Source organism: Lissotriton vulgaris, unplaced genomic scaffold (assembly GCF_964263255.1).
Source record: "Lissotriton vulgaris unplaced genomic scaffold, aLisVul1.2 SCAFFOLD_325, whole genome shotgun sequence".
In the NCBI taxonomy this organism is placed as follows: Eukaryota; Metazoa; Chordata; class Amphibia; order Caudata; family Salamandridae; genus Lissotriton; species Lissotriton vulgaris.
The window spans coordinates 1,455,448-1,477,410 of NW_028243553.1; the positions used below are offsets into that span (position 1 = coordinate 1,455,448).

Consider the following 21,963-nt stretch of genomic DNA (forward strand, 5'->3'; position numbering starts at 1 on the left):
TGCATGCAAATCTTCTGCCACACCCACCCTTCCTGTATTTCTGGCTGTCTAGAGGGAATACATAAAGTATAGCTGTCACCCAGCCCAGACGTCTATTGGAGACAGGCTGAATGCACACAGAGCAAACTTAAGAACAGAGAAATATCCACTTTCTAAAAGTGACATTTCTAAAATAGTAATGTCAAATCCAACGTTATCACTAAAGAGGATTTATTATTACCATTCTAAATATATGAAACATCATGCAGCTACTCCTTTCTAATCAGGAATTACAGCTTAAAAGTGTTTTAAGGAATTCCCAATGCTAGCCTATGAGAGGAGTAGGCCTCACAGTAGTAAAAAACGAATTTAGCTGTTTGTCACTACCAGAACATGTCAAACCTAAAAGTACATCTCCGAAATTGAGGTAAACGGCACATATATGCCCTGCAATGGCAGGCCTGACCCAGTTTTGAATGGCTATGTGTGGGTGGCACAACCAGTGCTGCAGGCCCACTAGTAACCTCTAGATTACAGGGCCTGGGTCTATATATGGTATGCCACTCTGTAAGAGACTTATGGGTAAACTAAATATGCCAATCAGGTATACATCAATGCCACCATGTTTTAGGGGAGAAGCACATGCACTTTAGCAATGGTCAGCAGTGCTAAATTGCTCAGAGTCCCAAGGCCAACAAAAATATGGTCAGAAAAAAAGGAGTAGGAAGGCAAAAAGTTTGGGATAATCCTGCAAAAAGGGCCATTTTAAACACCCTCCTTTGTCAATGACTGAAAGTTCCATAACAAAGCTGTAGGTGATTTCGCTGCACCAATGGCAAGTGAAGGAGAATCTGGATGATGGGATGATATCCACGCATAGCAAAGGACATGCATACATAAGGATTCCTGCTATTATGGATCGAAATCTCTTCCCTACTAATTGGGGCGGGGGGATGCTCCAATTCACATTCTCCGAGTTAAGGAAAGTATCTGGTTTCCCTTCTTAATGAAAAAGGCTTCTCTATGCCATAATGCTGAAATGCGGAATTCCTTCCTGATGAAAGCATGGACCCCAGAGCCATTTTACTTGCTCCCGAGTTCACAACAAAGTATGTTACATGGTCCACTAACCACAAACTCATCCAAGAAACTACAGAACAGTGGCTCTCAACTCACGTGGACCTAACAGTACGCGGTTTCTGTTCTTAAAATGCCGTAGCATTGTGTGTGCTCAAATAACTGCTGAAAAGAAGTGATGACTCCTCTTTAACGAGCGCTTTCTTCTACTGACATTGAGTTGATGGGTCACTTTGTACTCAAGTTTAGCAGTGCTATCAGTATAACTATTTTTAGATTGCAAATCTTTAGGAACAAAAAGGCTCTTAACCCACTAATTAAATACGCTACTCTCTGGATTAGTTTAACATGTTAGCCAAAAAACAAGATCATATAATTGGGTGAATGGCTGTGCCTAATAAAGCTGTCCGCACAGCACAGCAACAGCAGTATTGCGATGGTGGTGACAGATATTAGGTATAGTCTATGCATACCTTATTGAAGGTGGATGTTGCACAAGCCTTAAGGGACCCAGCACTGTACCACAATGTAACATAGCATGGGTAACTGATGAAAGACACTGAACAAACGCCGCAAATGGGTTCTATTACAAGGATTGACGACAAGAGATGTAGACTGGATTTGCAAATCTAAGCCTGGTACATACTGGTACTGTCGCGACATGGTAACCGCAAGTTGTCAGTGTGAACCTTTTTTCGTCTGAGTGTAATGGTGGATGTTGCATCTCATGGGTTGAGCGAGATTTGCAGTAGGTCGACCCATTTACTTTTTTCCTAACCAAGCCCATACAAAACCGGATTGGCGTGTTGTCTAGGAGCCATTGTTTCCCACCCACTCAACCTGCAGCTATCTCGGCCACTTCAGCGTTTAGCAGCGTAAAATGTACCTAATAAGTCTGTAGCACCACTTGCTGTACTTGAGCGTTTCCATTTTGTGAAAGGGTTGCCGAGCCACCTCTACGTGGAGCTGCTTTTTTTCTATTTTTTCGATTGTTCGACTTAACAATGTTTATATGAATAAATTAGCAAATGTAAAATAACAAATTAGCTTTGAAGCATGGACATCGTTGCCCTTGTATGGCGCTGTGAATAGAGACGTCTTATTTCCTGGAAAACCCTCTGTGCAGGACAGTGTTTATTGTCTCTGTACTCCTGGCAGCCAGCTCTGTCTGAACGCTGCTTGCTGCCCTCCTGCACTGTGATTGGTTTTTCGTTTTAGATTGACAAAGAGGCTGGGAGCGGTGATAATTGATTGCATGTTGCAGATCTGCTGTGCTTCTGTCCTGGGTCATTCAATTGTGGTTTGTTGTACAAGACCAGAGCACAAGGGCTCCTGTTGCTTTTGAAAGCAGTTGTAGCTGGATATATTGTCTAACAATCCTTGTGTAACAGTTTGGAAGGGAAGAGGCTGAATGACATATGCAGCTTTTTCTCCTTCCGAAATTTAAAATGCCTCTCCCACCTCCTAAAATCTGGAACAAAAACTGTACGATAGACTGCTTGGAAATCAATCAATCAATCAAAGACATTTATAGAGCGCACTACTTACCCGGAGGGTCTCAAGGCGCTGGGGGGGGGGGGGGGGGGGGGGGGAGGGGGTGCTGCTACTGCTCGAACAGCCAGGTCTTGAGCTTCTTCCTGAAGGAGAGGTGGTCTTGGGTCAGGCGCAGGTCGGTCGGGAGGGAGTTCCAGGTCTTGGCGGCCAGGTAGGAGAAGGACCTTCCTCCTGTTGTCGTTCTTCGGATGCGGGGGACTGCAGCGAGGGCGTGACTGGCTGATCGGAGATGGCGTTTGGGAGCGTAGAAGTTGATGCGGTTGTTGAGGTAGCTCGGGCCTTGATCGTGTAGGGCTTTGTGTGCGTGGGTGAGGAGACGGAAGGTGATTCTTTTGTTGACGGGGAGCCAATGCAGGTCTCTCAGATGTCCGGAGATGTGGCTGTGTCGTGGGATGTCGAGGATGAGTCTGGCTGAGGTGTTCTGGATCCGCTGGAGTCTCTTCTGGAGCTTGGCGGTGGTTCCGGCGTAGAGGGCGTTGCCGTAGTCCAGTCGGCTGGTGACGAGGGCCTGGGTGACCGTCTTCCTGGTCTCGGTGGGGATCCACCGGAAGATCTTCCGTAACATGCGCAGGATGTTGAAGCACGACGAGGAGACGGCGTTGACTTGTCTGGTCATGGAGAGGGAGGAGTCCAGGATGACGCCCAGGTTCCGTGCGTGGTCTGTCGGTTTGGTTTGGGTGCGGTGCCCAGGGCGGGGGGCCACCAGGAGTCGTCCCAGGCGGAGGGCGAGGAGCCCAGGATGAAGACCTCCGTCTTGTCTGAGTTCAGTTTCAGGCGGCTGGTCGTCATCCACTCGGCTACGTGTTTCATCCCTTCGTGAAGGTCGGCTCTGGCGGCGGCGGGGTCGTTGGTCAGGGAGAGGATCAGCTGGGTGTCGTCGGCGTAGGAGATGATGTTGAGGTTGTGCTGGCGTGCGATGGCCGCGAGGGGGCTCATGTAGACGTTGAAGAGGGTGGGGCTCAGCGAGGATCCTTGAGGGACGCCGCAGATGACTTTGGTGGCCTCTGACTTGAAATCAGTGTTAAACCAGACCAATGCCGGTTACCTCTCCCTCAAGCCCAGTGACCCAGTGCGCCCCTTTCCACTGCATCCTTACCTCACTGCCACACATTTGTAACGAGTTGAAAGGTGTCATGTGTTCCCTATAAGTGATACTTACCAATTTACTTAGTCTACACATCCATTCTCCATCACTTGCTGTTCATTCTCTTCCACAAATGAGCAGACCTTAGAAGGAGTATGAGCATTGAGGGAGGTGCTTCTCCTTGAGGGAGCCTCGCAGTGTCTGTCTACAGCGGGGAACTTTGTTGTCTAGCTTTGACCTTCTCATGGCGAGACATTCAAGAGAGACCCTCCAGTTTGGCCACCTGAGCTTGGATATTCACTATAGCTGCATAGTGTATATACCTGTTTTGACTACTGTGAGCATTCTGAGGAAGTCGCTTGGATTTAGGTAAGTACAGGAGCTAAAGCCTGTTCATTAAAGCGTATCCATCCAATGCGGAGGTTACATGTTACATAAGCATTGATGACATAAAATGGTGGCAAGAGACATTTGGTCAGTGTCAAAAGTGGGCAGTGAATAAAAGTCTAGAAAATAGCCCGATCTTAAAACAACAGCAAGTTGTACCATCAGTCGAATCTGTCCATGTTCAAACCCCCTGTGGGTCGCGAAGCATCACTAGAAGGCCTGCTCGGGCACGGCAGTGTACTGCTGTGGGGTGAATGTTCCTTGTTCCTTTTCTTCTGTATCCTAGTTGTCGATAGCTATCTGCTACTGCAAATCTAGGTGGCAGAAGATCCAGTTTTATCAAATCCACCCAGAAGAAGACCCGTAGGACTCCTGACCACAGAGATCTCAGGCTTGACTCTGGATTTTTCCATTTAAAGTGCTTCCTGTAATGACGTGGCCAATTACCATGCACAGAGAAGTGCATATGTTTCAAGAATAAATGCAGTGGAATGGCAGCCAGAGGGTCAGTTCTTTGAAATTCCTATTTATTAAACTAATGTTAGCTGCTGCGGTGTCATCAAATTCAAGAAGTCTGATTAACGGTGAAAGTCAGATGTCTCAAAAGCCATCAGTGAGCTGCTAGTAGAAGGTGAGGGGGCATGCTCGCAGAGTTCAGAGGGTGGTACTCCTACCCAGAGGGTGTCTTCCTTGCTGTTGTCTGCACATTGTTGGCAAAGGTAAGAAGCATGCGCATATACATACAAAACAAACCCTTGACTACCAGGCTATTTATATTCTTGTGTCCTTTTGTCTGAAGTGGAAATACAGTCATCTGTCAATCTCTAATACTGTTTAATGCTCATGAATGTTTTGCAGTTCCATGCATGTCTGCAACTGTGGAGCAAATACAGGCACAGGTAACACCTGCATGAATGTTGACACCTCCAGGGAGGATTTGGGAACCCGTCTAAGTGGTGACAGACTGTATTCTTCAGTGTTTCATGCAACCCAACCTGGACTTCTTGACCTGCAGGGCTCTGTATGATATGTTTGATATATTAGGTTGTTATTTATACCCAACTATATCTCAAACATATTCCAACAGTGTCCTGCTCTATCTGCAGGGTGTCACAAAGTCAGGATAAAGGGTGCTGAGCGAAATATTTGGAGTGAGTCCCGGAAGGTTAGTACGGGTGGTCTTTTCAAGTACCATTCTCATGATTAGCCAAAGCCATGCACCTTGTAAGCAGTAGTATCGGGTGTTGTAGATAACTAGAATATACCTTGCCAGAAGGCATCCAGTGCATATTATGTACTGTGTAAGATTGCATGTCTTAATGTATGTTTTGGGCCTTTTGTCGTAACACTTCAATCGTATGTACGAGTTCTGCTTTCCTCCTCTTTGATTTTCAGTGCAGGATTTTTTTCTAGAAAACAGTTAATTCAAAGCTTGCTTTTAAATGCTTTACAGTGCAAAGGAAAAGTGTTGTTGCCAAATGCATATTTAACATGATTGAATGAATAATTTTACAATGGTTTCATTAATGTCACCCTCTGTACGTAGCCGTATATGTGGTATTAAGCCCATAGTTGCCAACTTATTTTCTGCTCTTATTGGTTTTGCGCTATTTATTTTAATTTTAAAAGCAAATTTCATGCTTTGTAGTTTGTCATGCTTTTTAAGTATTACTACCCACTACTCACCATGCATTGGCTGTTTTTTTCTTACGTATGAAAATTATGTCTGAGGAATTTTTTGTCATACTTTTTGTTTGGCTATTTGATAGGTTTGCGCAGTAGCGTGTGCACTATCACAACTGTGACAATGCTGTACATGCAAGCACTCGCAGCTGGACTGCACCTTAAGGTTTGTGGCAGCTGATAGCTGGTGCTAGGCGGAAATTGATTCTGCTACCTTTTGAAGGCTTCTATAAATGTTGCTCAGCTGCCTACATCCAGTGATGTGATGAAAGAACAGCAGGAAGAATTTAATTAAAGGTTTTACTGGTTGAAGTTCCTTTTTTTTAAAAAGCTAATTGATTTATACATAGCATGTATATTTATATTACCACCCACATCTGTCTAAAAACACTCAAATGTACTAAAAGTCTAAATGTCAAAAGTATAAAATTGTAAGGAAACATATTGCAATATTGAACCCAGTTTTTGATTCATGGACTATTGAATTATTGGGAAACCTTGAGCCAATATTCCGTGAATAACACAGGTAAGAGCAATGGGTTCACTTACTACAGCCTAGTTTAACCCAAGCAAGCCTTTAAACGAGAGGATCTGCAATTCAGACATGCATGTGGCGTTTTAAAGCATGCTCAAAAAGGTTAGAGACTATACTGTGGTGCAGGGCAAGATGTTACAGTATTTGCTTCTCCCTCCAGACTACAAAGTATTGTGCCAAGCAATACATAAAGCAAGTAGATAATAAGTCACCATTGGATAGATTTCCCAGTCCTTATAAGAAGAGTTTAGGTTGATTGTTCTCAATCTAAGATGCATATACTATTGCAATCCCACCCTGTTTGTAGCCTTCATTATGTTTACTTCATGCTTAGTAGGTACTGCCAGACCAAGGGTCTCCACTGCACAATATTTTGAGTTCCCAAGCCTTCACAGAAGTCCACCTTAAGAGCAAGTAATTATAACTTCTCATTGTTTCTGTGACCAAGAAGGTTGTTGGGTGGTAAGAGGAAATTCATAGATTAAAGAAACCACAGAGAACCTAGCTCGCCGTCAAACCGGAAAACCTCTGCGATCGTCTAGATAGTGGTTCTCTTTTGTTCGACAACACTATTTCTGGCTTTGCTAGGTAAATATATGTTCTCAAATATACTTTCAGACTTAGAGGTTGATTTAAAATGTGGCAAACCGGGTGCTCCATCGCAAATGTGACCATCTTGAACAAACTGTTGGTTAGCCTGTCCTATTTAGGGTTGGAAGGCCCACCACCTTTCAGTCGACAGAGCCCCCTTATAGCTCCATCGACAGAAAGCTTCTTCTGACAGTCTGACAGGTAAGAGTCATCGGAGGAAGGGCATTAATTACATCGCCTTTCCAATTTAGGGTTTACAGTGGGATGTCCCCCACATCCAGCGTAACAACTCTCTGGGTTTTTGTTTTCAATGTTTTTTGTTTTGAAACACAAAAATGTTTGGTGGATGGCCATCAAAACTGACAGCAGCTATCCACCGAACTTTTTGAACCTTCACAGGAATGGCAGTGACAGTGGATCCTTTCCTGGTACAGATATTGCTGCTTTGGCAGACTGTGTAGTCAGTTATGGTGACTGATGAAATGTCCTCCACCACCCAGTATCCCAGATGGGCGGAGTACTGTCCTCCACACTTTAAATCTGGCCCACAATTATTCTAAATCTCCTTTCCTTTAATTATGTAAAAATTGATGTTGCAAAAATACTTTTCACATGACCTTGTACATACATTATTATCCCATGTGTCTTTACCATGGACCAAGCAACAGGCTTGATAATTTTATACTCAGAGGTGGCTTCCTAAATTTCATTTAAAAATCTGTAGTTTGGGAAGTTTTGCACCCAGCATCTTTTGATGCCTATTGCCTACGGAAATATTGTCCTCTTAGTATTCCGTTTCTTAGCATGGTAATGCACCTACTATTGGTAGTGCAGGGGCCGACATACATTTTGGAATACAGACTTCTGGTACTGCCATTCTGCAAGTGCTCGATGGCAGCACGATTGATCATGGATCGCTTATTAGTCTCTTGTGATTCCTGGTATGATTAGGCTATGAAGGTCTCAACTTGTTGTCTTCTTTTCTAAGTAGCCCATTTCATTAGAGGCTTAGAGAACTAGAGTTGAGCTCTGTTCTCGTGAATTTTAATTAGTCCCCTGGATCAGTTCAGTCACTAACGTTCTTAACCATGTGATACTTTTTGTATTCTGTAATATTAACTACTTGCACCTTGGCATCTGATCACCAGCTATATATCACCCACCCCTAGCCAAGTCAGCCAGGGACACACGTTTTGCACCTGAAGACAGGACCGGCTCTTTCATTTAAAGAGTTGTAGTCACTCATTTTCATCAGGAATCTATTACATTTCTTTGCTGGCTCACTGCATTTGAGTTTCTTTTGTGTGGGTTCAAGAATTGCACCTCCCTCAAAAGTATATATTTATATCCCTGCTGTTTAAAATGTTGGTGTGAGGACTATTTTAGGGAAGTCGGCAACTTACAAGCACTCAATTGTCGCTTGCCAATTGCTTTTGGAAGGAAATTAGCCGAAAATGTGCTATTTTGTTGAATATATAAACAATATACATTATTGCACTTTCAAAGGTCCCTTGCCCCAGGGAGTTTTTTACTTCATTGATGGCATTTTGGGGGGTAATGTAAAAATAAAGCGTGAGTTTCCTGTGGGTATATGTCTACAGTGTCCTTGTGTAGCCAGTATTTGAGCATCATATGATCAGTGGTCTGAAAGAGACTATTAGTGTAGATTCCTTACCTTAAAATTACCCCCAGGATCCAGAGAATATTTTCCTCTGCAGTCCCTCTGCGTGTCGGTAGGTGCCGTCGGTCGACTCCGCATCTGGCATCGTGGTCGCCGGGATGACGTTGCGGTGTCTACTTGGACACCACCCCTGTCTACACTGACATCAGTTCTTTCTTTTTCCACGCCAGCCTAGTGCAGATCCGGAGAGAGCTTGCCCCTTAGTCACTTTTTGACTAAACTTTTGTTAACTTCTTTTTTCGAGTCTACGACTCCTGGTGCGTTAGGGATATCCCTTCGTCAGACCGGTTTCAAGCCCAGCGAGGTCTGTCACAAACTGATGTCTGTGACGAACCTGCACCTTGTGTGCCTCTGTTACCTGGAGCGTGACCACAACCCAAAGTTGTGCTCTGACTGTCGGGCCATGAATCTGAAGTCTTTGCGGGAGGGGTCCCGAAAGCTTTTAGAGGCCCGGCTGTCAGCTCTGCATCGCTCCCAGTCTCGCTCGAGGGAAAGGTCTCAAGACCGTTCGCATAACCACCATACCACACCCAAGTCTTCACACTCCTCGGGTAAGTCGAAGCACAAGAAGAAAGGCGAAAAAGCACTGTCCCTCTATGCCTTCTCCCCGTCGGTCAGCAGGCGCGACGCGAAACCCGGAGCGTCTTCACTCTAAGGTTCCATCACCGGTGCTTGACTCAGGGACGACTCCTCTCTGGCCCCGGAGGGCCCCATTGGATCCAGGCCTCGATCCAGATTGACGCCGGTCGACCTTACTATACCTTCTCCAGCGCAGATCCCAGTGACAGCACCCCCACCCCGAGATGGACCCAGAGCCGGACCGACGTTGGAGGGTACTTTTGTTCCCTTGTTCATACCAGGTGTTCCCTATCGCCATGACGGTGGTGATGAGGGCTGGGAGGGGTCGCTGGACCCTTTGGCAGACCACCTGGACGAACCGGACTGTAGAGATGAATTGGGTGACGACAGTAGTCTGGACCCTTCCCCAGACCTTGGCATGCTTCTCCCCCCCCCTACCGTGGCTATGGAAGAGGGAGCATCCTATGCTGTTGTGGTGCATAGGTCAGCCAAGGCCTTGGGAATGGAGATCCCTACAGTGGCAGTCAGGACTAATCTCTTGACGGAGGTGTTTCAACCTGCCGCAACTTCCTCTGAACCTGTCTTGCCCTTCAGTAAAGCCCTCACAGAAGGACGTATGTGTCACATACGTCCTTCTGGGCACTTGGTCCTAGCCCAGCACGAGGGCTCCTGTGCCGCGACCGCCCAGCCCCGGGCAATCCTATTTTCCTCACACAACATCCTTCCCCTCAGAGCTTGGTGGTCCAAGCTTCTTGTACCAAGGGTGCATACCCATCAGCTCCTCCTAACAGGGAATCCAAGAAGCTGGATAATCTTGGGAAGCTAATGTTCTCTTCCTCCAGCTTGGCACTGCGGTCTGTGAATACTGCGTGCCTCTTGGGCCGATACTCCCATACAATGTGGGATACAGTTGCGCAAGTGCTGCCTCACTGTCCGGAGGAGGCCCGGGCTGTTATCTTCCAAGTCGTGGCAGATAGGTGAGACGCAGCAAAATTCACGATTCGCTGTGAACTGGATACTACCGACTCACTGAGCAGAATGATTGCCGGGTAGCCCTTCTGCTGGTGGAGGACACCTGTTTTTTTGCAGGATGTTCAAGCAACCTTGCTGGACATGAACTTCAATGGCCGTCACCTTTTTGGTGACAAGGCAGACTCTGCGCTGGAGCGCTTTAAGGATTCTCGAGCTACGGCTAGATCCTTAGGCATACCTTTTAGCAACTTTTTATTCCTTATGGAACAGATACGTGGGGTCACCACCATACTAGGACATTAAGAGGTAAACGTCAGGTAGCACCCCTGGGACACATAGAACGTAATCAATGTGTTGCATCAGTTTGGTTATATTGTAATGAGTGGGAGAGCTTGTGCTAAGATAGTAGGAGCTGCAAGCAGCTGCAAAGTTGGCAATTGGTCTTTCAAAATCAGGCGGTCTTGGCCTGCTTACTCTCTGGCGTTCTTGTTTTTGTCCCAGTGTGCTCACAGATGGCCCGGTACCTGGATTAATAGAATCCGCAGCTCACCCATCACTCCACAGTCGACCTGCCAAGGCTCTAGGTAGAGTGCTAGGGCTCACAGCATCTTTCAAGAAACATGTCCACCAGGTGCAAGATATCTATGTCGATTTGTACCTCTCATTCCTGAACCTCCTCACTTCCACTAAGTAAAAAGAACATACTACCAAAGGCTCTCCATGAGGTAGATCTCACAGGACAAGAGCTCCTTTCGAGGCTAATGACCAGGTGACTTGATAGACCATTACCTTCCCTTCCCCAGGAAGTATGTAAAGCTTGCATTCTGGGTGCCCCAACCAGGGGCCAAAAAGGGCTTATACTCGCTGAGGTTGTATTGTGGTGTCACACCAGTCTGTCTACCTCATTGTAAGGAAAAAAACACCTGGAAACTGAGCATGGACTAGAAAAGACAGAATAGGGGCACGCACAAGCAGGTTAGTGGTTATTCAGGATAGGAGCACAAAAACCTTCATCTGAGACCGCGGTCTGGTGATTTGGGTGCTTCAGTCTTGGTGAGCCTATCCCGCTGGTGCTTACCCAACTACTCATGTGTCTCCGCTTCAGCACCTGCCCTCCATCCATCCAGCCCTACCAGTACCGGCCTTCGATGCCTGCTTCCTGAGCAGGTGGCCTACAGCCAGGGGCGGATTGGCACTGCGGGCACTCGTGCATCAACCGAAGGGCCGGTGTCTCTGTGCCCTCTGTGGGCCGGTTTTTCCCCCTTTACCAGTCTGCAGAGAGCACTGACAGGCAGAGGAAAGCAGCTTCGCTGTGCAGCCAGCTGTTCAGCGATGATCAGCTGTGGCCTCTCCTTGACTCCTGCCAAGCAATCATGCCGATGGTGGGCTGGGGAGGGGTGATTGTGTGCCAGAATCGGCCTCCCAGGGGGCCAGGTGTTGCTCAGGCCTATGAGCCATTTTCACCTCTGCCCCCCTGGGGCTCACGTAGCCCAGAAACAGTGCTTGCATTAGTCCTCGCCGACAGCCCTTCTCATTCAGGGCATAGTGGGCGAGGAAGAATGGTTCTCACTATGGGGGCCAGGTGATGTGGGGAACTCACACCATCTTCACCTTAGCCTCCCCCCAACCCCCTTTGGATGGCCCAGAAGCTGTATTTTTGCTTTAGCCCCTCTCCTGCCACGCCATTGCCCTGAGGCAGTGAAGGGCTGGGGAGGGCTGACGAATAATATTTTAATAGAAAGGGGCCTCGCTGTTTTCAGATGTTCCTGTGCTGGAGGGCTGGGGAATAATTGTTTAAGAGAAAAGAGCCTCGCTGTTTTCCGATGCTCCTGCGCTTGCGGTCTTGGTAATTTTTTTTTTTATAGCAGGGGCCTGGCTGTTTTTCAGGTGCTCAGCTTGGTCCTGTGTCCTTCCCAAGAATAATATCCTCCCACTTACATTCCTTGTGTGTTTAATGAAAGAGCACGCACGCGAATGTGGGACACTCTTCGTCAGTGCCCGGGCCAAATTGTTGATCCCAGTCCGACTCTGCCTACAGCTATCCGATGGTCTCAGAGGCCAACCTAGGGAATATTCATGCAGCTCTCTTTCCAACAGACTCCCATTAAGAACAAATTCCTCCGCTGTTGCTACTCCTTTAGCCCCCTTCACTTTCAGGATCGCTGATGTCCTAGATTTAGTTTCTTATTGGGTAGTTCAAGCACCCAGGTGCTGTCTTGCAACACTTTTCAGCCTTTCCCAGTTTTTACAGAGATTGTGAATGGGATTTTTCTTCTCAGGAATGCGATGGAGAAGCAGAGTTTCAAGTGATACTGCTCTTGCTTCCTCCAGTCCTCCCCCGTCGTTACAGCCTCAGCGGGTTTCTGCCATACGGGGGGGCCTTTCACGCTCTCTTTTGTCCCACGCAACGAACACATCTCTGGTCACCTTAAAGACCTCCACTGGCTACCCGTCAATAAGAGGATCACTTTCCGACTGCTTACCCACGCACACAAATCACTCTACGACATCGGACCAGATTGCCTCAACACTCGACTGTCCTTCTACACCCCCCCCCGCCAACTACGGTCTTCCAGCCAAGCCCTCGCCACTGTACCTCGCATCAACAAGACCACCATGGGAGGCAGATCCTTTTCATACCTGGCTGCTAAAACATGGAACTCACTCCCCGCTTACCTGCGCCTCACCCAGAACCACCTAGCGTTCAGAAAGCAGCTTAAAACGTGGATATTTGACAAATAATCCTCCTCCCCCTCCTAAGCGCCTTGAAATCCTCTGGGTATGTAGTGCGCTATATAAATTTTATGACTTGACTTGACTTGACTTGTGAGGACAGTGGTGGGCTGCCTTAAGCTACTTGACACAAGGTGGCGCCATAACACCGCAGATCAGCCGAACCCAACATGGATTAAAAACATTCACTTCCATTTTACTGAAACCTTCAGTACGAATTCTGTGAGTGAGCCAGCCCAGGTATAGGCAGGTGCGTAAAGAACACGCACCCCTGCAGTGCAGGGGATACCCGCCCCCCCCACTCTTGAAGGGGGTCCTGAAACCCCCAGGGAGGCCCCCTTTCAGACCACAGCCAGTGAACACCTGTGAGATATGGGAGAGTCGCTCGTGGTCCTCTGCTCGCATACTGCGGCGGGGATGAGAGTGTGTGTTGGTGTGTGTGTGTGTGTGTGTGTGTGTGGTGGCGGGAGGAGGGAGGTCGGGTGGATTGTGTCTTACGCCGCACTGTATGGAAGTTTGTACTATGAAATGTGGATCTTTAAGCAGAAAATATGAATCTTTTAGTAATAAACGGTGCGCCTTCTTTGACCTAAAACAAAATAGGTCCTTTCTCTCTTTTCAAGCAAATCTGAACGCCAGTTCAGTCAGTCAGTCAGTCAAAACAGGCTTTATTCGATTACATTTAAAATCATAAAAGCAACAAAACAACATGTATTTAAAAATTAATTACAATTTGATAAAATTCATTACAATTTGATAAAATTCATGTGAGTTGCAAAGGCAGAACAATTCAGTAAAATTCATGGAGGTTAAAAGCAAACCGGAAATCATCGTGGTAAAATCACCCTTCGCCAGTTCAAGAAACACACGAATCCGTCCTTAAGCGCCTCAGCCCACCAGTGTGACTTAAAAGAATGTTCCTTAAAAAAAAAACAGTGCAGGGTTCCCAGAATGCCTGGAGTGGAGGTTGCAACAGATTTGCAGCTAGCCTCCGGCCACGAGCGCTGCTCGCGAATCAGTAGCCCAGATACAACCGCCATTGCATTCTTGCTCACGGGTAGGGGTATTGTAAACAAAGGAAAGAAAAAAACTTTTCAAGGTTTCAGAAAATGCATTAAGATGTCCATCTCTAAGGCTAGGTTCCAGATAGTAATTAATGCCTGTGAAGTGTGAACATGAACAAGCATTTGCAATGCAATCGATCTCGCATTTAAGCAGTGGCGTCACTAGGGTTGGTGTCGCCCAGTGCGGGTAACTCATGGTGTCACGACTTAACCCATAATCCATGCTGGACGGTTGTACCTCCTCGAGGAGAAGCATTCATCTGAGGCTCTGAGGGCTGGATGCCAATTCAGATGTTATCCGTCCTTTCTGGCAGACATCGCAGCTGCAAAATACATGACGGAGGCTTGCTGGACGCCTGAGGCATGACTGGGATTGCCTCCTAGCCGCTAAACAACGGCATTGGGCGTGGGTCTGTGCGGCCGCGCGCCCTGGACCCAACATATGGCAGAGCATTGAGGCTGGCGACATCGGTGAATGTGCGGAAGCCCTCGGGCAGTAGAAGAGTCCAAGGGGAGGCGGTACGTACATTGGCTGAGTGTGACCCCCATTGACAGAAGAACCAAGATGTGGGGGTGAAGGCTGGTGTGGCGAGTCCGCAGGACGATGTGGAGTGTAGGCCTTCACCTAGTCCTGCAGAAAATAGTTGCTGGCATGCTGGTGTGTTAGTGTTGGGTAGTGCGGAGCCCCTGAGGAGGTGGCTCTGCGCGCCTGATCGCCTGTGGGGGGTCAACTAGGCACCATAAAGGTGGAACGAAGAAGTTGGTGAGCCCTGTACCACAGGAGGACGACAGGCGGATCATCTCCATAACGGAGCAGAGAAATAAGTGGGTGGCATACTATGAGCATCCTTGCCTGGTAGAAAACTCCTGGTGAAGTGGGTGGTGATGGGTGTAGCAGGTTTCTTTATTGACAGAGGAGAGGTAACACCATATACTCTTCTCTGCCCCACGTACTGCACCGCCTCTCGCGATACCTTGAGGCAGGGCGCAGTTCACGTGGGTGCAGAACACTAGATCGCAACACCACAATGGGTAAGAGCAGAGGCAAACAGGCGAAACATAGTGGCCGAAGTGATTGTGGCCGGCCCTGAGAGAGAGGAAATACAGTGTCTCAGTACAGTACAGAGCTGCGGAGCTGGGCCCGCAGGCAACTTGTGCTGGGCAGGGGGGGAGGGGTTAGTCCCCAGGTGCGTCTCGGAGAAGAGAACAATACGGAGCACACTGGAGTGCCGAGAGACGCAGGCCACTGCCTCTCCTGACAGGCTTTGTGGGAACGTGAAGGACGTTGCCAAATGGCCTACATATAGTCCTCAGGAAGAGAAATACAAGGACTCCCTGTCGTGGATTGCAGGCAGACTCAGTGGGGCCTGACCTCCCCCCAGCACCAAAGTAATTAACAAGCAATAATCTACAGGCAATTCAGCAGTAAGGGGCTATGCCTTTTGGTGGAAAGGCCAGTGACAGGTGGGGGCCGGATCCGTGAGAGCGACACCGGGGAAGAGGTCTTAGGGAGCGGAGCATCAATGGGATAGGCATGAGTTTTTATTAAGTCACGTAGGTGCTAGACCAAGAAGCGCTACTACCAGGATGCGCACACTCACCGATGCAGAGCCCCACCATGATGCGCCCCCCAGCAGCGCATCCTTGTTAGTGGGAACTCCCATGACCACAGCCCCAGCTGTGAAGAAGTAGCTGGCCAGCAGAATGCAAGAGAGGTAGCCCAGTGCCCCATTGAGATACCCCCGCATCCACGGTGCCCCACAGCAGCAACTCTTCCATCCTCTAAAAACTATCCCGAAAGCGCTCTTGCCCCTACTCCCCCTCTGTGTACACTGAAGTTAGCTCTGGGAGGAAGAGCTGTGCAGTATGTAGCTCTGACAGCTAAAGATGCAGCTTTCAGGTTGGCGATTATTCCGATTGAACATGCTAGACTGGCGACCAAATGGAAGGTGTGCGTTCTCATGCTCGGAGCCTGTAAGATATTTAATTTGAAAAAGTTTATCTTCCATATACTACACTTGCTGTGAAAGCTGTGTAACTGAGGGGTCTCTATTGTTTAAAATAAGAACCTGCAAAATAAAGGATATCTTGGAATTATTGAGCTGTGACAAACAGAGAGGACACCTCCACATGCCTTATAACGGATGTCACTAGATATACTCAACGTACTAATGAATGATTAAGAGGGCAGTGCCAAGGTGTTTGTGTTTTATGTGACAAACACGTTGTTACATTATTCAAAGGGGCTTCCTCGTCCCCAATTGCCTTCGTAATTCACTACGGATTAATATTACCGGATGACCAATAGTGCGAAGACTGTAAAATTCTGCTTTCAATTATAAAGGTTGAAAGAAATTCCTAATTTAAAAGCGTGACCACACAGGCACGCGCGATAAATCGTTTTGTTCCGTATCTGGGTGAATACGTATGCACTTGACATGTTCTGTACTCATCAAGAAGACAAGATTTGTCAAATAGTTGCCTAGAGACAAACGCTGCCTCGGCCACAAACTCCTCCAACTTCTTAACCCTTACTGTACTGGAACAAAGTGAATTGGCATCAGTTTCTTTCTCTCTATTGCTCTATTAAGAAACTTTTGGAGGAACAAGCCTTTCGTTTGCCAATTTTCTCCAATTGTAGAAAGATTTACATTTGAAAAGAATTTTCAAGCATCAGTGTGCATGTGGCCTAACGTCTATAGTGGCAGACTGTGCAAACTGGGGAGCTGGGTTTGATTCTCGGCCAGAGGCTCAACATCGTGCAATTCTTAAGAAAGAAAAACTAGTCAGCGGTGGTCGCTGCACTGCAACTGCACACCCAAACATGCAACAACGTGTGGAAAATGATGAGAGGCACCAGGATGTCCGCTACAGCTGACTAGCTGCAGACCAGGTGAGGCAGATCGTAGTTCCAGGAGGCATGCACGGGTGGGTGAAGGATGATAATGCGACTGCGAACAGCAATTAATAACAAGGAAGTAGTCCCAAGATAACAGCACAGCAGCAGAACTAAACTGTAGTTGCTCGGTGCTGCTTCCTGCAAAATGGGGTTTCAGACCACCAGCCAACCAATGAGCGAGATAAGAAGAACAATGCCAGATTTAACCATTGGCAAGCCACAAAAAATATAGAATCGCAATGGGTGGAGTTTCACCACTAATACTGATCACTTGATGCCTCGGAGAGGCAGCGCATGCGCTGCCTATGCGAGACCTATAAAGGGCGAGACCTAAAAAGGACGAGGCCAAGGATGACCAGTGGCTGAACAGCAGTCTGATGCCCTGTGCCTGAAGAAGGCTCTGCGCTGCTTTGAAAGGTTTAGAGTGCTCGGCTGTTTTATACCTCTGATCTGATTTTGGTGCCTTTCGTTAGCGACAACCAGTAGCTAGGGTGACCAGATCTTGAGAACTAGAAACCAGGACATATTGCAAAAAAATTAGTAGTACTACAATTTTACGTCAACGGTGCTGCGCAGAATGACAACTCTTATCAGCATAGGAACACAGAAGAAGCACTAAGAAAATAAATAGAATGTAATTTCTAAAACCAGCTTCTTACCTATAAATTCAATTTCTTACTGATAACAGCTGCTAACTAGCACAACTTTAGAACACCTAATAAGTGCCTCTCACTGGTTTCATTCGACCCCCCACTGAAAACGAGGACATGAGCCAAACTTGCCAAAATCTGCCTGGACAGCTGGTGAAAACCCAGGACTGTCCGGGCAAATCCGGGATGCCTGGTCACCCTAACAGTAGCTCTTTTTGAGGGATGAAGCACGCTCGGTAGAGCATCACTGCTGGGTGCCAGATCTCAGCTGCTGTGTGCAGTCCAGAAGCAGGATGCCCCCGGGTAAACTTGTGTGCTGCATCCTTCTCTTGTGAGCTCAGAAGCTGATGAGACCTGGGTCAGTTGAAAGAGAATCTGTTAAGAGCAGTCCAAGCTAAGAACCTGCTGTGCCCAAGTGAAGCAAAACATTCTCACCATGTTTCTTTATGCATCAATTAGGTTTTTATCATTCCCTATACATGGTGGACAGAATAATATGCTATTATAAGTGGACCTTTGTAACTTGCATTCTGTTTTTGTTACACTATATGTTTGTTTGGGATGATCTTGCAGTTATTGGATATTTGATAATGCTGAGCCCAGTACATAGTTATGCAGATTTTACCCCTGTATCTCCTTAGTGCTAGTAAAGCATGCCAACCAATATGTCATGATTGCTGAAAGGTCCAGAGGAAGTGTTCTTCTGCTTACTGCTGGCACTTTATAAACTCCACAGTGCATGTAAGGTAGGGCTATAAACTTATGCTAACGTCCTGTCTCACAAGACTCAGGTTTTTGCTTTCGATTTAGGAAAAGTTTGTTTTTATTGAAATATTTTTCCAGGCAATAAGCCAGTTAATGTTTTTATCATTTATAAACTGGAAAGCTAACAGGGTCTTGAACCCATTCTGTATATCCCGTTTCCCTGTTGAGATCATGGTATTCTATTAAAGGAGCAGTTCTTTAAGTGTCTTTATTTGTTGTTACCATTCTGTGCTTATCCGAAAAAATATTGCAAATGTCAATTAACCTCCTTTTCTCCTGTAACAGTGAAGCGTGTTTCATGCTTTTCTGTCCAAGTGTTGTGTTGATATCACCGGTTGCCCATGGATGAGCTTGGTGAGCTCTAGTCCCGACAGTGTTGTAGGGAGATCCTTTTAGCAGTATATTTACCCCTTCACCCAGCAATCGTTGGGTCTGATGTACTCCACGTGATTATGTTCTCTCTTGGTTGCAGCAAGCTGATGAGTCTCTCGACTTTGAAGAGCAGATCTTGGAGGCAGCGAAAGCCATTGCCGCCGCTACCAGTGCCCTAGTGAAGTCCGCCTCTGCAGCTCAAAGGGAACTCGTCGCACAGGGGAAGGTAAGACACTCATTGCATTTTTAGCCTTGTGCATATGATCCTGATCTATCTGGTGTCCACATTGCTTCCAGTTTATCCTTACTTATCAGCTTGAAAAAAGTCTACACTTTGCTCAGATAATGTCATCCAACTATTGTATATCCCAGGACAGTACAAAATATGATACTATGGATAAATGTAACTGTTTAAGGCAGTGCCAAACATTCCCTATGTGCAATACTAGAGCAGTTGTTTAGTCTACTTTGTTATGTTATGTTACTTTGCCATTCTTCAGCAACATTTCTTTGGACACTGTGCTATGGAGTATTATCTGAAGTTTATTTGTTAAGGGACTTCACTTAATATAACCCCCCTCCACAAGTTCAGTCAACCTCACTCCAGGTTTTCCGCCCAAGCTAGGGTCTTGTACTCTCTGAATTTTATTGTATGTGGACAACGTGATAATCTTCCACCTCACTCCAAGTGTTTACAAAGTCTTTTTGGAAAAATTGTAAAATATACATTTGCTAGAGACTTATAGCTGCAGATTCCCTACCTTTGGATTTCCCAGATGTCAAACTGGATCTGGAAACCTTTGCGCGAGTAGTACCCCTGAGCTCTGTTGGATGGCTTTGTTTGGTTCCCCTTGGCGTCGTTAACGCTGGAAGTGACGTCACGTTAACCAATATAGGTGCGACCCAGATGTGAGGACACCAGTTCTTTTCTTTCCATGCAGTTAGTTCTGATCCGGAGAAGAGCTACCCCCGTGTCTGTTTTTAACAGAATTATTTGGGCATTTTATCAAATATTTTTTCTTGTGTGTCGAGAATGTCATCTAGGATGGTAGCGTTTAAGGCGTTTGGGGCCTGTCACAGCACCATGTCAGTTACTGACCCACACCTTATGTGTTTATAGTGTCTCGAGCATGACCACAACTCGAATTAGTGTTTAGATTCCCAGGCCATGACGTCGAAGGTATTGAGGGAGCAGTTCATGAAGCTGCTCGTCACCCGGCAGTTAATGCCATCTAGTGCGACTCCCAGGAGGTCTCAGTCCTGATCGAAAAGAAGGTTGCGGGACCACTCAAGGAGCCCCAAGTCCTTTTTATTGCACTCGAGGTGCTCGGGACACTCATCAAAGAGGCACAAAAGAAGAAGTCTAGACGTACTTCAACTACTCCTCGTCCATCGAAAGCTGGTGAGATGAGTGAAGAACATAAATGTTCCAGACATGTTTCTGTGGAGCCGTTGCCAGGCCTGACTCGACACAGCCTCAATAAACAAGTTTCGTCAGCCAGAGCCCCACCCCTAAGAACTTGGTAGTCCAAGCCTCGATTTCCCATGGCACGTTACCTGCCGCTCCCCCGGACAGGGAATCCAAGAGACTGGCTGCTCTTCGGAAGAGGATGTTTTCTTCCGCTGGCCTGGCATTGCGGTCAGTGAACCCCATATGCCTTTTGAGCCGTTGCTCCTGTACCCTATCGGAAATGGTTGTGCAAGTGCTGCCTCAGGTCCCAGAGGAGGCCCGGGCCATCCTCTCGCAAGCAGTGAAAGATGGAGAGATGCAGTAAAGTTCACCATTAGGTGTGATCTAGATACGACTGACTCACTTGGCAGATCTGTTTTGTCAACGGTGGCCTTACGGTGCCACGCTTAGCTGAGAACACATGGCTTTTCGGGGGCTGTCCAGGCCAACAGCATGGACTTGTCCTTCGGTGTGACACGTCTCTTCGGAGAGAAGGTATGCTTGGCACTAGAGTGCTTCAAGCATTTGCGGGCTATTACCAAAACCTTGGGCCTCTCAGTGACACCTCACCCGTAGTCTTCCTTTCGTGGCTAAAGAAGGGATTTGCCACCATGTCAATTGACAATACAAATTGGCTAGGCAACAAATTGGTCAGATACTAATACAATCAGACCTAACTAGAAACATGATGAGAGAACAACTTAATGCACGAGTCAGAAGTAGAAATGTATCTCCTTTTATTATTTATACAAAATATTTAAAGAGGTGGCAAAGTATCATGTGACATTCTTAGACATTTAACAACAATAAATTAATATGTGTGAGAAGTTGGCCCGATATGCAGCGTTCGCTATTCTAGCGACCGCTATGTATCGTTCCAACGACCCTTATGGTGTTTGGTTGTAAGTCAACCTATAGACCAGCTATCCTAGTAGCGTGGATACGAGCAGTCTAAGGCTAAAGACTCGAGAGGGCGTGTTAAGCCAGCTGTTTACCACACATGTACCCCTTGAACACCAAGTGAAAGGACACCACACAAGTGTTATGAAAATAAACAGGATATTTATTAAGATTCACAACAGCCCTGTACTCTTTATGAGGACAGGGTACTAAGCACAAACCAAATCTCTTAGGAAAATACTTCAAGTGCACAATTAAAACAAGTGTCCGAGGACACGGAAAGTTTAGTGGTCTCGGGCGGACCCGATAAGGCAAGTCGGAAGCGAGGGACTCAGGACCCTAGAGTAAGGAGGCTATGCAGGCACCGAAATGCCGAAGTTACTTAGCCACGAGGGCTGCGGCTGCACAAGTCTTACAGGCATCGGGGGTCTTCGCTGACGAGCCAGGAGCCGGAAGAAAAGGAGTTGCTGGCCGGCGACCAGTGATGAATAGTTCGTAGAGATCCAAGCCTGGATCAGAGATCGTTGACACCTGAAAGCAGAGGGGACCAAGTTCGTACTACTAGCCAGTAGTCAGAGGGTACCAGGAGGGCACCGGTTGGCCGTCACCTCGACCAGGTGAGTGGGCGACGCTAGGCTCTGCAGTCTCACGGACCAGGAGGCGTTGTCGGCGACCAGGATGGAGGTGCGAGCTGTCCCACGAAGGATGATGCTGTCGGCGTCGCTGGGCCCAGGATTGGGGCAACAAGCCTTGGCAGATCTCAGGGCCACGTGGTAGGCCTAAGATGGCGTCTTGAATGGACCAGGAGGGTCCAGGGTGCTCCTCTCGGAAAAGGGAGCAAGGGCCGATCTGGAGCAACCAGACCAGCAGAGTTGTTTGTCGGTCGTCGTCAAGGAAGGGCACAAGCCAGCGGCTAGTGACCAGACAACGTGCTGAGCAGCGAGCAGAAGGGCCCCACGCAGATCGTGGAGAGTCTGGGAGGCTGCACTTCGGTGCTGGAGCGGCTCA

At 47.3% G+C, this 21,963-nt stretch overlaps 1 protein-coding gene across 1 annotated transcript in view; it reads left to right on the plus strand.

Moving 5' to 3' along the window:
* Positions 1–21,963, plus strand: part of LOC147668304 (talin-2-like) — a 1,432,932-nt gene that overhangs the window by 1,363,883 nt on the left and 47,086 nt on the right. The window contains exon 59 of the mRNA XM_086948621.1: positions 18,706–18,831. Within this exon, the coding sequence (XP_086804747.1) occupies positions 18,706–18,831 (126 nt within the window). The remainder of the gene's footprint in view (positions 1–18,705; positions 18,832–21,963) is intronic.